This window comes from Ahaetulla prasina, chromosome 1 (genome assembly GCF_028640845.1).
Source record: "Ahaetulla prasina isolate Xishuangbanna chromosome 1, ASM2864084v1, whole genome shotgun sequence".
Classification (NCBI taxonomy): Eukaryota; Metazoa; Chordata; class Lepidosauria; order Squamata; family Colubridae; genus Ahaetulla; species Ahaetulla prasina.
In genome coordinates, this window is record NC_080539.1 from 316736963 (window position 1) to 316752171 (window position 15209).

The 15209-nt window shown below is 43.6% G+C and overlaps 1 protein-coding gene across 6 annotated transcripts in view; it reads right to left on the reverse strand.

Moving 5' to 3' along the window:
• EGLN3 (egl-9 family hypoxia inducible factor 3) overlaps positions 1 to 15209 on the reverse strand; it is a 56028-nt gene that overhangs the window by 15609 nt on the left and 25210 nt on the right. The window contains exon 2 of one of the 6 annotated variants that reach the window (XM_058162244.1): positions 4416 to 5211. The exons of the other annotated variants lie outside the window; for them this stretch is intronic. Coding sequence (XP_058018227.1) covers positions 5146 to 5211 — 66 coding nt within the window. The 3' untranslated portion in view covers positions 4416 to 5145. Of the gene's footprint in view, positions 1 to 4415; positions 5212 to 15209 lie in introns of those variants that run through there. 6 annotated transcript variants of the gene reach the window in all.

Sequence of the window (15209 nt, forward strand, 5' to 3'; positions counted from 1 at the left end):
GGCCCCCGCCCTGATGGAGGAAGATCCAGCCACCCGTAAATAGGGTGGCTGGGCGCTGTGCGACTCCGCGGGGCGTTGGGAGAAGCCCCGGAGTCACGGGCGGAGTCACGCGCCTCAGAGGAATCCTGGCGGCCTAGCGGCTTGCCGAGCCGCCGCCAGCCTTTTTCGGCGGTTTGGCGGCGGCGGCGGCGGCGGGGGTAGGCGTTGGCAGCGCCCCTGGACCCCTGCCTGGAAGACTTGGCCAGTGGAAGTTGAGGTTTGGAGTTTGGGCGTCTCCGGTGGCGATGGGAGGAGCCCGGAGGCTGCGCCCAATGAAGATCTGGAGGGCCGCCCGGGCTCCATCGGCCTCTTGAACCTGCGGTGGCGAGGGCGGCGGCCTGGCCCTTCCCTCTCCGTCGGGCGTTGTCACTGGTGAGCCCTGGGTCTGCTGGCGGTTGGCGACGGGTGTCCCCTCTCATCTGGGGAGCTCCAGTGGCCTGCTCGCGGTGGCGATGGGGCGTTCCAGTGGCGATGGCCTGGCGGAGGCGGTGGCGGCGGCCTGCCCGGTGCTGAAGTGGCGGATGGCCCGATAGGCCCAGGGTGGCTGTGACCTTGCCCTAGTGGCGCGGATATGTGACAGCGCGGAGGAAGACCAGCGGGTCCAGCGGACACCCTCCACTATTTACCATCTTTATAACATCTTTACCATCGTTCCTCTCCCCTTCTTCCTTAGCCCACCCCAGGTCGTTTGTATGGGGTGGTGAACTGACTGAGTCAGCGGTTTTGTCATCTACCGCACATGGATTATCTCGAACTATTTCCCATCAGGACAGACTGGTCATGGTCATTTTACCATCTGTTATGACTTTTGCTGCCAACTTGACCAGCCCAGGATGGGCCTTGCCGGACCGTCTCAGTGATGCGAACATTTACTGCGGCTGACCTTCTTGCCCTGCGAGATGCCCCTCTCTCATGGTCTGGCCCTCAGATTATCGAGGCCCACCTTGAGGCAGGCTTTGGAGTCCCGAGAGGTGGCATCACGAAAAATAGGAGGCTTAGGGTTTTAATTGGCTGTTTTAATAGATTTTTAAGGGAGTTTTAAAGGGATTTTAAGGGGAAGGAAACCGGCGGGCTTGGGTTGGGGGTGGGAGGAAGGGGTGGGTGTTGGGGTAACCCGTCGGGGAGTCCAGTTCCTGCACATGCTCGTGGCGGGGTTGGTGGGTCCGAGGTCATGGGGAGTCGGTGTTCCATTGGTGGAGGTGGTGCTATTTCCACGGTAAGGGGAGGCAGATATGGCGGAAGTGGGGCTCATATCGTGTTAGGGGTGCGCGCTCGATGCTTACAGGCGATCGCGCGCCCGAGCCCTCAAACTTCTCCCGTTCCCGGATGGTCAGGATCCTCAGGGCCCTGGCCTTGGCTGATGTTATGCAATGCACGGTCCGTGGCCAATAAGGCCCCTAATTCACGATCTTATTCAGGGGTGCCGCGGACCTTATGGGCGTTACGGAGACCTGGTTGGGCCCAGAAGGCGTGCCCTTGTTCAGATGTGCCCACGGGTTTCCGAGCATTTCATCAGCCGAGGGCCAGGGTAGGGGTGGTGGGGTGGCGGTTGTGATTAGAGAGAGTCTAGAGCCGAGGGAGACCACTGTACCTCAGATTGCGGGTGCGAATCCCTCTTTGTGAGATGGGGTCATAGATGTCAGATGGGCTTGCTGGTGGCGTACCTGGCTCCTTGCTACGTGACAGCTGCCCTGCCCGAGCTCCTGGAGGTGCTTGCTGGGGTGGCAGTTGAGACCCCAGACTTTTAGTCGTGGGGACTTTAACTTGCCATCGTCCGGCTCGTCATCGGCGGTAGCTCGGGAGTTCATGGCTTCCATGACGGCCTTGGACCTGACCCAAGTAGTTGATGGCCCTACTCACGTTGGGGTGGCACTCTGGACTTGATTTTTGTCTCTGGTCAGTGGTTGAGAGATCTGGACTTAAAGGAATTAGTCATTGAACCTTTGTCATGGTCAGATCACTCTCTTCTTCGCCTGGACTTTCTGACCGCCATTCATCACCGCAGGGAGACGGAGCCGACACGTTGGTTCCGTCCCAGGCGCCTGATGGACCCGGAGGGGTTCGGACGGAGCTTGGGCCATTTCCTGAGGGTCTGGCACACGGCTCGGCTGAGGAACTTGTTGCGGCCTGGGAACGGGCCGCGGCGGGGCCTTAGACCGTGTCGTGCCTTTGCGGCCTCTGACCCAGCGCAGGTCCCAACCAGCCCTTGGTTCTCCGAGGAGCTGAGAGGGATGAAGCGCCGGAGAAGACGCCTAGAGAGTTCCTGGAGGTCTAGCCGTTCAGAAGCTGATCGGACACTAGTGAAGTCCTATACTAGGCTTACCTAGTGGCAATGAGGGAAGCGAGGCGTACCTCGCCTCCTCCTCATTGCATCGGCAGATAACCGCCCAGCCGCCCTGTTTGGGTGACCCGCTCCCTCCTACATCAGGGGAGCGGGATGACCCGCTGCAGGGACGTGCTGAGGAGTTTAACGGTTATCTATACGATAAAATCGTTCAACCGGGATGGTTTGGACCAAGATTGCGGTGATACGGGTGAGACGGCTGAGGGTGGTCTTGGTGACATTGTATGGGATGAGTTTGACCCTGTCGCTCCCGAGGACATGGACAGGTTGTTGGGGAGGCTGAATGCCACCACATGTTTACTGGACCCGTGCCCCTCCTGGTTGGTGCTGGCCACGCAGGAGGTGACACGAGGCTGGCTCCAGGCGATTACGAGTGCTTCTTTGGTGGAGGGAGTCTTTCCGGCCGCCTTGAAAGAGGCGGTGGTGAGGCCCCTCCTCAAGAAGCCTTCCCTGGGCCCGGCTGTTTTAGGTAATTATCGTCCGGTCTCCAACCCGCTCGCGGCGAAGGTTGTAGAAATATGGTGGCATATCAGTTTCCCTTGCACCTGGATGAAACTGTCTATCTAGACCCGTTCCAGTCCGGTTTCCGACCCGGTTACAGCACGGAGACGGCTTTGGTCGCGTTGGTGGATGATCTCTGGAGGGCCAGGGATAGGGGTTGTTCCTCTGCCCTGGTCCTATTAGACCTCTCAGCGGCTTTCGATACCATCGACCATGGTATCCTGCTGCGCCGATTGGAGGGATTGGGAGTGGGAGGCACCGTTTATCGGTGGTTCTCCTCCTATCTCTCCGACCGTCGCAGTGGGTGTTGACAGGGGGCCAGAGCCCGGCCCGGGGGCGCCCCTCTTGTGGGGTGCCGCAGGGGTCGATTCTCTCGCCCCTTCTGTTTAACATCTACATGAAGCCGCTGGGTGAGATCATCAGTGGTTTCGGTGTGAAGTACCAGCTGTATGCGGATGACACCCAGCTGTACTTTTCTACACCGGACCACCCCAACGGTTATCAAGTGCTGTCCCGGTGTCTGGAGGCCGTCTGGTCTGGATGGGGAGAAACAGGCTCAAGCTCAATCCCTCCAAGACAGAGTGGCTGTGGATGCCGGCATCCCCGTACAGTCAGCTAAATCCGGCTGACCATCGGTGGCGAGTCACTGGCCCGATGGAGAGGGTGCGCAACAGCGTCCTCCTGGATGAGCGGCTGTCTCTAGAAGATCATTTGACGGCCGTCTCCAGGAGAGCGTTCTACCAGGTTCGCCTGGTGCGCCAGTTCGCCTTTCTGGACCGGGAGGCCCTATGCACGGTCACTCACGCCTCGTGACGCCTCGCCTGGATTACTGCAACGCCTCTACATGGGGCTCCCTTGAAGGGCATCCGGAGGCTACAGTTAGTCAGAATGCGGCTGCGGGTGATAGATGGAGCCCTCGTGGCTCCCGCATAACACCATCCTGCGCAGGCTGCACTGGCTACCTGTGGCCTTCCGGTGCGCTTCAAGGTTTTGGTGACCACCTTTAAAGCGCTCCATGGCATAGGGCCGGGTTATCTGGGACCGCCTACTGCGACCAGATACCTCTCACCGACCCGTGCGCTCTCACAGGAGGGACTCCTCAGGGTGCCGTCAGCTAGGCAGTGTCGTCTGGCGGCGCCCAGGAAGGGCCTTCTCTGTGGGGCTCCGCCCTCTGGAACGAGCTCCCCAGGACTCCGTCAACTTCGGACCTTGAACCTTCCGTCGCGAGCTCAAGACACATTTATTCATCTGTGCAGGACTGGCTTAGATTTTAAATTTTATAGGGGTTTTAAATTGATTTTAATATTTATATTTCTATTTTTAATGATAGGGCATTGGAATAAGTTTTTTAAAGATTATTTTAATTTTGTGTATCGATGTTTTATATGCCTGTGAACCGCCCTGAGTCCTTTGGGAGATAGGGCGGTATATAAATTTAAATAATAAATAAAAAATAAATAAATAAATTAATCAGAAAACCAAAGATGAAGCTACCCTGCTTAAGAATCATAAGGGACTGCTATAGAGGATATGAGCAAAAGCATATTTAGTACTGGTTATGGAGGAAATGGGTTCTTCACAGTACGTACTCACTTATTCTGGGTTTTTTTTTTATTAAACGCAACTAGAACCCTGTCAGAGGCCTAAGGCTGCCATTCCTGATTATAGTAATCACCACCATTACCATTTAATGGAACCCAAAGCTCTATGGCCTGAGGAGGCAGATTTTAGTAGTCACAGCAGCATATTCCTCAACTCATTTTTCTTTTAGAGACAAATGGCATTACAGCATAAAACCACAGCCTAATGACAAGGCTGTGAAAAAGAAGTTATATTTGGTGGGACAGCAAAGCAATCATCACTCACAATTTATTTTATTTATTTTATTTTTTTGTCAAACACAACAATATATATAAATATAAGTATGAAATAACCACACAAATTGAATACAACCAAAGGGAACATTAGGACAGGAATGCTGCTCTTATGCACGCCCCTTATAGACTTCTTAGGAATGGGGTGAGGTCAACAGTAGACTGGTTAAAGTTTTGGGGATTTTGGGATGAGCCCATGGAGTCAGGTAGTGCATTCCAGGCATTAACAACTCTGTTACTGAAGTCATATTTTCTACAATCAAGATTGGAGCAGTTCACTTTAAGTTTAAATCTATTGTGTGCTTTTGTATTGTTGTGGTTGAAACTGAAGTAGTCTTCGACAGGAACGACATTGTAGCAGATGATTTTATGAATGGCTCGGAATTACTAGAACTGAACTGCTACATCTCTGTAGGGCAACAAACTAGGAAAGATCCAGGTTCTTTCTTCCCCCTTTCAAAGAAAATCCCAACAGAGTACTAGTTAGGCATTTTTTAAAAAATTCCTAAGTTACCACCAAAGACCATTTTACATTGCAAAAAGAAAGACAAAGTCTTACTTCAACAAATCATCTGTCATATCCATTTCAGAAACCTAGACTTAATGTAACTTTTCTTTAAAAAAAAAAGAGTGCCCCCTTTTCATGGAAAGCAAGACAGAATTACCAGCTCTTCAAAATTAAAAATGAAAAGAAAGATTACAAATCCAATTGTTCATCATCTGCTTTACAACTTTTTTTCCTCACAAGAACTTCAGTCCACCATTTACCACATGCCCTTGTGCATTTCCCCAAATTAATAAATTCTTGGCTCTGCACATTTTTATTGATCCAAATTTTTTGGAAGGCCAAAGCTTCAAGTCACTTTTCCTCCAATGTCACAACCAACTGTAAAAATGCATGTGGGTTAGATTTGGATGCCATATGCAACTTGGGCAAAGGTTAAATCAGAAAGGTAACCTATAAATAAGAGCTACCTGTTTTAAGGCAGGATTGGTCCTGCTAGAATATGTACACTTTTGTTGTTTCTGAAAATGATGCATGCAATCCATCTGAAGATTAGAAGGCTGAATGGAGCTGCTGTAGTATAATTATGAAAGCACAAATAAGAAATCTAAAATCCTCCAGGGATTATTAGAATCTAATTCTTGCTAGCTGCATCTAGACTGAACGAGACCCCCACTTCTAAGTCTGAAATTTAGTCCCAGGCATTATGAAATGGGAAAATTCAAAGCATCTGAAAGCCTGAAGAGCTACTTAAGGACTTTACTCATGCTTTGTTTCCTCACCTTTGAGAAAAACTTCTCATCCGAACACAAAAATGTTCTGCACATGAAAGATATATTTTCGCCAAGTATAGTTCAGTTTAAAAATGAGAGCAAAAAGGAATAGTGAAATATTATTAATTTCCTTAAACCAGCAAACAATTTGGATGGAGGTTTAAAGAAGAGAATTTTTCTGGATCTCCTAGGACTTATTGAAAGAAGATTATCAAAGTTACAGCTGGTATAATTCCAGCACAGATGAGGCTGGTTTCCATTAGAAAACTGGTTGTTAATGGCTTCTTTTGCATAAATTTAAAAGCAGAAAAGGAAAAAGACCAGAAGGAGGAGCTTAAAATAACTGAAAGTGGCCAAATCGATACAGATCACATCTTCCTCTACCAATGCCACAAATAACATTATACACTTTGCATTTTCATAGCTGTGATATTGATACATAAACACCCAGTTTATTTGAAGTCCTTGTTTCTATGCTTCATGCTGCTTTTTAAAAATTGCTTAACTCTATTACTGAAACACATCTTGGAATCCACTTTCAATGGTGACAAATGATACAAACTTATTGGAAACAAGCATATAAGAGAAAGAAGAAAGAGAAAGAAGATAAGTTTATTTATGTATTTGTTTTATTTGTCAACAAATACAAGAAAACAAGTAACAGAGTAGACACAGACATGGACATATGAAAAAAAATTGGCACAAAAAAAGAAAGGATATAAATCGGCAAAACATAGCCATAAACACATAGAATGATTACATATAATTGGGAACAGTAGGACAGGGATGGTAGGCACGCTGGTGCGCTTATGCAGGCCCCTTTAGGGACTTCTTAAGAAACATGAAAGGTCCATGGTAGACAGTTTACGGTAAAAGGCATGGGGACTAACAACAGGATCAGGTAGATTGTTCCAGGCATTTACTACTCTACTGCAGAAGTCATATTTCCTACAATTAAGATTAGAGCGAATTACATTGAGTTTAAACCTATCGATGGCCCTTGTATTATTATGGTTGAAATTAAAGTATTCATTTACAGGTAGAACATTTTGGTAAATAATCTTATGCACTAAGCATAGGTCGAAACGTAGATGACGTAGTTTGAGGCTTCCTAGACCTAAGATTTCAAGCCTGGTAGTATAGGTAATTTTATTTCGAGCAGAAGATTTGAGAACTCTCCTAGTAGAATATCTCTGGACCCTCTCTAATGTCATTACTCTAATGTAATGATGTCTGAAATACAATGAGTTGTAAATACCTTAATTCTGTTGATCTGAATCCAGAATGAGAGAGATTGATAACTTCCAATTGATTTGGAAATAATAAGTTTCTCTTGTGCAAGCTGGCAAGTGAAAAAAAATGTTATTCTAAATAGTGTTATTTTTTTTAATAACAAACAGTGTTGTTTATTTCTCTGTAAATTAGAAGCATGTTGGAAGTCTGTTTGAAACAGGCTTGGAAATGAAATCCTGGGATCTTAACAGCCGAACATAAAGTCAAGGCAGTCTCCAAAACAAGTAGCAGAATTCTTCACACCAAGCGCATGTTACCTATGATCTTAAGTCGCTTAGTGAGGGATTTCTTTTCATAGCACTTTTTCTCAAACATGCCTTTTTTATGAGCCTAGAGTGCATGGCGAAGTAGGAAATATTTATTTCCCGATTCCGGGCTTGAGAAACAATTTTTTTCACTTGCCAGCTTGCACAAGAGAAACTTACTATTTCCAAATCAATTGGAAGTTATCAATCCATCTCATTCTGGATCCAGATCAACAGAATTAAGGTGTTTACAACTGCAATGTTTCAATGCTGCAGACAGGCAACATCCTATTGAAAACTCCATCTCCAAAGCAGCAGGACAGTTTTGAGTTCACCTTGTGAGTCTTGCCTCTTCTGAGGATAGCTAGAGGTATGCAAAGTAATAATTCCATTTCAATGTGTCTGACAAATGTAATTTTTCCATGTAATAGTGTCAGCCAATTGTAGCATAACATCACAGATGTGCTCTTAATACTGGCTAACAGTTTATGTTACAACTTCTTATTCTCACCTATGTAGTTGCCTAGAAAGCCTCTCCTGATTTAACATCTCCAAGTCAGATGACATAAAGACTTCTTGATGCCACCTGCCTAATATTTTAAATTAGTAGCAGCTATTTATACCAGGGGTCTCCAACCTTGGCAACTTTAAGACTTCTGGAACTCTGGTAGTTGAAGTCCACAAGTCTTAAAGTTGTCAAGGTTGGAGATCCCTGATTTATACTATGTTGACCCTGGTTCTTGGTATTCATTCTTGGCTTACAACTTAATAGTGATTTTTATTTTGTTTTCAAACAATATAATATATTCGGTTATCCAGAACTAACAAATGATATACAGGTAGTCCTCAACTTAAAACCATTAATTTAGCTACCACTGAAAGTTACTGAAAAAAGTGACTTACAACCAGTACTCACACTTATGACTGTGGCAGCATCCCCAGGGTCATGTGATCAAAATTCAGATGCTTAGTAACAGGCATGCGTTTAAAATGGTTGCAGCATCCCAGGGTCATGTGATCGCCACCTGCGACCAACCCAACTAGTTTTCGACAAGCAAAGTCCACAAGGAAAGCCAGATCATTTAACGACCGCACAATTGATTTAATGACTACAGGGATTTGCTTAACAACTGTAGCAAAAAAGGTCATAAAATAGGATGTGATTCATTTAACAAGCACCTTGCTTAGCAACAGAAATTCTGGTCCCATTTGCGGTTGTAGGTCATGTACGGGAAAGTGACAACCTCTGTGCCATTTAAAAATCCCTTGTTCATTCATCTGTATTTTGCCTTTTCAATCCTTTGTTTTTTTTAATAATTATTAAGGTACTTTCTTTAATATTTAATTTTTTTTAAATAACCACCAGTGTTATGAATGAACAGACTGATTAGTCAATTTCTGTTTCATTTCCCATCAATCTGGCTATCACACTCAAAGCAGATGCCTATTACAGGTAGTCTTCAACTTACAACACTTCATTTAATTACCAAAGTTAGAACAGCACTGAAAAAATTTGACTTGTCACCATTTTCTCACACTAACAATTATGTCAGCATCCCATGGTCACATGATCAAAATTCAGATGCTTGGCAACTGGTTCATATTTATCACTGAAAGGCAACTTCTGCCCATCTTTTTCTGCTACCTATCAAAAAAAAGTTTTCTGTCTTATTTATTTATTTATTTATTATTTAAATTTATATACCGCCCTTCTCTGAAGACTCAGGGCGGTGTACAGCATAAATAAAACAAATGTACAAAAAAATTAAAATACAATATATATTTAAAAATCTAATTCCATAAGCCGAGAATTTAAAATAGGAAAATAAAATTATAAAATAGCCCCACTAAAACCCCACTAAAAACCCTCAATTAAAATTATCATTAGGCCAGCCCTGCTTGATGAAAGAAAAAAGTCTTGAGCTCACGCTTAAAGGTCTGGAGATCGGGGAGTAAGCATAGCCCCACAGGTAGTTCATTCCACAGGGCAGGAGCCCCCACAGAGAACGCTCTTCCCCTGGGGGCCACCAGCCGACATTGTTTGGCCGACGGCATCCTAAGGAGGCCCTCCCTGTGAGAGCGCACAGGTTGATGGGAGGCTACTGGTGGCAGTAGGCGGTCCCGTAAATATCCCGGTCCCATGCCATGGAGCACTTTAAAGGTGATGACCAAAACCTTGAATCGCACCTGAAAGACCACAGGCAACCAATGCAGTCTGCACAGGAGAGGTGTTATATGGGAGCTACAAGATGCTCCCTCTATCCCTGCGCAGCCGTATTCTGCATCAGTTGGAGCCTCCTGGTGCTCTTCAAGGGGAGCCCCATGTAGAGACCATTGCAGTAATCCAGGCGGGAGGTAACGAGGGCATGAGTGACCGTGCATAAAGAGTCCCGGTCCAGGAAGGGACGCAACTGGCGAATCAGGCGAACCTGATAAAAAGTTCCCCTGGCGACAGCCGTCAAATGATCTTCTAAAGACAAACGTACATCCAGGAGAACGCCTAAGTTGAGCACCGATTCCCTGGGGGCCAATGACTCGCCCCCCAAGTGTTAGTTCTAGCAGTGGGGTCCAATTTATTATCGTGCTTCATTTCATTATAGGCCTACACTGCCACATTATGTGGCCTTTAGCCAATGAAATTGATGCGAGTTCTGCCGTTTTCCTCTTTTATCATAAAATAAAGAACAAAACTGTGCTGCATATTTTTTTCTGTTTTTTCTTTTTTACTGATTCAGGAAGGGTAAAGAAGAATGTCAGGGACCATGTTGAACCTAGTTCAAAGAAAACTATGGGTCATCACCTGGCCAAAGTGTAGGAAGCTACTGAAATACAGAAAGGATTTTTGAAAACCAGCTTCATTTCCAGTTGATTTACTCGTAGGAGTCCAGCAGTTAAAGGATGCAGTGTGGAAAATTCATTAGAATGAAAACAGTGGATTTCGGCTGATGGGAATTTATATTTTAAAAAACAGGAGCCTTAAAAGGCTTAGCACCCCTAAGAAAAACAATCTTTGTAATTCTATATTACTTAACATTACTCTATAGCAGCTCTATAACAAATGCTTATAGCTGTTCATGCTTTTTCTGTCTTCAACCATATTGTTCAAACAGGAATTTTAATAAACTCTAAAGCATGCAACTAGTCTAAAATTTAAATTGGCCTAAATAAAGATATCATCACTATGTATTTTTCATTCTGATTCTTGTCATACATACTAGGTAGGACTAGTAATCTGATTCAGAATGAACTGGCTCAATATTTTATTTGGTTCACCAGTCATGGGATCAGATATTTTAATGGTTATTCCAGATGGCCTCCAGGAAATACAAAAGGTCTTGAGAAAGACACATTTACAACTGGTGAATTATTAACGCTGATCACAGTATATAAATCTCTACAGGAATTTTCTCATACCCCACAAGGTGTACCAAATTAACTCATGACTTGGGGTGGAGGTAATGAATGGGGAGAACATTGGTCACATTAGTTTGGAAGCAAAGGTACCCTTGATACAAGGGCCAGATCAAAATCAAATTAAATTTTACATTATGAAAAAGGAGAGAGGAAGTCACATGCAAAATTTGCCTATCAACCATTCTATCCACTCGGTTTGGCAGAGTTATATTGCAAGACTGAGGGTTAATTTTGAAGGTATAAATTAATGAAATACATAAATAAAAGCCTGCAATCCTCATTGTAAAACATTCTGTCAAAACAGGCTGCATTTTGTCACAATGCATTTTTAGGACAAAGCAAAACGCTAAAGGCTATGACAACAACACTGAGGCTGAAGGGAATTCGCTAGATAGAGAATCATAATTCTGCTTGCAATGAACACCCTCGTCTCTTCCCATTATCAAAACAATTAATCTTTCTTTTATAAGGAGGGTGTTACCTTGCTCTTTAGCCCCACATACTTCAGTATATACCGTGATGAATATTTATCTGTAAGCATCGTATTGCTCATATGCTTTCATTTTAGCTTTCCTGAAGTCCTGGCTCTTACACTTTTTTCTTTCCTTTTATAAAGTTAAAATTGCTGCCAGCGGATGTTCTCTTTTATGTCTACAGAAGCGCATGTAATTTCAAGAACCATCTAGACCAAAACACTGCCTGCTGAGAGCAGCCATGCCAGTGCTACTTCAAATGCAAAAGGCTGGAGTTTTTGGATTTTTTTTTAGTCAGGACAACCCAAGTTAGCTTCCAATTAGCAGAAATAAACATTCTTCTTGCATTGATGTACACACACATATATCAACTCTTTCGGTTTAGGAAGACTTCCTCAGAACTGCTGTGTGATCTGGCTCCTGGCCAGCCATATGATGGCTTAATGACAGTGCTACGTGCAGTGCGTGAGGCTATCAGCAATCAAACACTAACTTCGCTCCTGAGTACACTTCACAGAGAAACGGCTGAAGACAGGAAAAGCATATACAAAACATACAGAATTGATTCTTGCTGAATTCTTTCAGAAATCAGGGGGGAACGAGGATGGGGGTTGTTTGTCTTCCCTCTCCTTTTTATGACAAACACATATTCAGAACTTTTCTACTTGTTGTTTTTGTAGTTGTTGTTTGTCTCTCATACATTCTTTGAAACCTCAGCTCAGGAGAGTGGGCCAAGAGGGAAAAACATAGCAATTTGCTATTGTTCTTCTTTTTTTTTCTTTGAAAAAAAGTCAAAATTCTAGAGCCCTGTTTTGACAATTTCTAACTTTAATGTTCTTTTATGCCTTCAAAAAAATCACTGCCAGTTTTATTTCTCCTGCACATTAAAGGCTGTGAAATAAATTTTGTAAGAGAGAACACATTCACTATTGCTGGGGTTCCCAGCAAGGGGTGGGGGGGGACACCAGTTCCTCCTGAATATCTTCCTTGTGAAGGAAATAAAAGAAATTTTGAAAGACAGTAGGTAGAAACTATTTAGTTGAACATAAAACACTATTTCTTCCATCAAGGAGAAAGCAGCCGAGTTCAAGATGAGTTGTTTTATTAATGCTTTTCCAATGTCCTTTTAATGTTACTGATCTTAGGATCATTTCATATTTTTAAAGTAAGTCAGTAGAATTAAAACAAGACATGTGTAACTGAAAATTGCATTTAAAAAGGGAGTGGAATTTTAAAAATGAGTCCATCTGTTTCACAAGGGAAGGCATACCTCTGATCTGATAAAGGCACAGTGGCCACTGCAGATAAGGTCCTGCACTCCTGATAGATAACAAATAGAGAAGGTTTTATGGCAGAATTTATTCCTATGCATCCTAGAATTAAGGAGCAGATGTAAAAGAAATTTAAAGATCATCTAATATAATCCTTCCTGCAGTGTCAGTTCAGGATCTGCTACATAGGATAAGATTCTAGAATTCCTGCCAAACAACCATATAGGTGCTATTTAAATATTTCTAGCATAAGAGACCCAACTATCTTGAGACAATCTGTTCCATTGTCAGTTTCTCTAATGTTTAGCATAAATCTATTCCTCAGCTATTTCCACGCAAAGGTTCTACTTTTTCTCTAAATCAACAAATAAATCTGTTCATCTTCCACTAGGCAGCCTCAGGTATCTGAAAGGCTGTTATGTTTCTTCTTAATCTTTTCTCTTCAGGCTAAAGATATTCAGCTCTTTCAATCATTCCTTCTAAGATGTGGTTTCCAGACATCTCCACATCCTGTCCGCCCTCCTTTGGATATACTCTAGTGTGGTAAAGTCCTTCTTGGGGAAAAATAAACTGTCAGATACTTCAGTAATCAGCAAAAGATTACCCAAAAAACTGATGAAAAAGCTATGAAAAACAATGAATAACAGAAGGGCTCAACACAAAACAAACAAATACTCAAAGATAATTGGAGGGGAAAACCCTAAATCAACAGGGTGGGGTACACTGTATACTTCTTTTGGTTTAAATGCATATGAGCCATGCTGGCGCAGTGGTTAGAGTGCAGTACTGCAGGCTACTTCTGCTGACTGCCGGCTGCCTGTGATTTGGAGTTCAAATCTCACCAGGCTCAAGGTTGACTCAGCCTTCCATCCTTCCGAGGTAGGTAAACTGAGGAGCCAAAATTGTTGGGGGCAATATGCTGACTCTGTAAACTGCTTAGAGAGGACTTAAAGTGGTATATAAGTCTAAGTGCTATTGCTATACATTACTAATGAAGGTGAATATATGTGTCCCAGGATAATGTTACAGGATCCAATATGGTTGGTCACCTGAGGGTGTGTGGATGATGTGTGACTGTGCTGTTCAAGGGTTGTGTCAAGAAGCTTAAGTGTTGTGCCAGCCATTGAGCCAGATTATACATAGGGGTTTCTGCCAGGAGGATGAGCTCCAGGACAAGTCTGAAAGTTCGGAAAACTAAACCTCTGGTCTCAGTGACTGACTCAGATTGGATCCTGCATGCATTGCTATTTTAAATATACAATATACATTATGAGTAATGGGACATCCTAGTCTTCCAACTAGTTCTCATTCTGGGGCCCAACTTTAGGCTAACAAGAATATCCATAAAGTTACAGATGTCAGAATGTCCATTAGATAGATAGATAGATAGATAGATAGATAGATAGATAGATAGATAGATAGATAGATAGATAGATAGATAGATAGATAGATATAATTAGCTATGATATAAGCAGTAAGGGACAGTTAGTGACACCACTAACAGGTTATAGCAACAGGAACATGTGGGGACCAGTACTGTCTTGACAAAAAAGCAACATTTATCCAAGGACATCATTGTAAACTGACAAATAATGCTGCAGTTTATAAGCAACCACCAATAGCAATCTCCAAACATGCAGTTTGGAACAGCTATATTTGCATATATTGTGACCCGAAGGTTCTCTGGACTTGCAGCTCCTGCTGCATTAGCAGGTGGAAACCATGACCAGATCTAAACTCAGGACAAGATCCATCAAAGAGTGCCCAATGCAGTCAGTGTTAATACTTGGCATGAACAGAGAAAATGTTCTGTCATAAGACACATGGGACACTCAGCCTTGAAGGAATCTAAAAATACATTCTCATTATAGTCATATGAAACATCTTCCTCTTTTTCAGCATCAGACTGAAATTGAGACATGATTAACATAAAATAACCCAAGGAGCTTCATTTCAAGTTACTCTAGATAAAAGACTATGAAATATTTGAAACCAACGCTTGAGTTTTCTTCTCGTCCTTTTTCCTCCTGTTTCCTCCTCATCCTGTTTTTTTCTCTTATCTTTTTAAATTAAGGGCCTGAAGCAAGGCTGCCTATCTTCTTTAAGTCAATCCAAGAGCCCTTCAGGCTAAAAAGTGGAATATAAATGCTTCAAATAAATGCATCTGCATAATGATGGAGAATGGGTAGTTCATTCTGAAGTCCACATGTCCTGTAAGAGAACATGGCCAATTTTTTTTGCAGCCCACCAACTGAATGCAGAACATTGCAAGATGGAAAAGTGTGCTTGCTTCCTTTGTATTTGTACAAAAAAAGCTAAAGTCAAAAGGTTTTTTAAATTCCTCCTCTCTTTCTCCATTTTTCTGTCTTAGCTGAAATCAACGGAAATAATTTATATTATACAAATGGGTGTTCCTGGACTTGGTCCTACTCTAGTCAGGGCTATTTTTTCATGGATCTTTCACATATGTAATACCT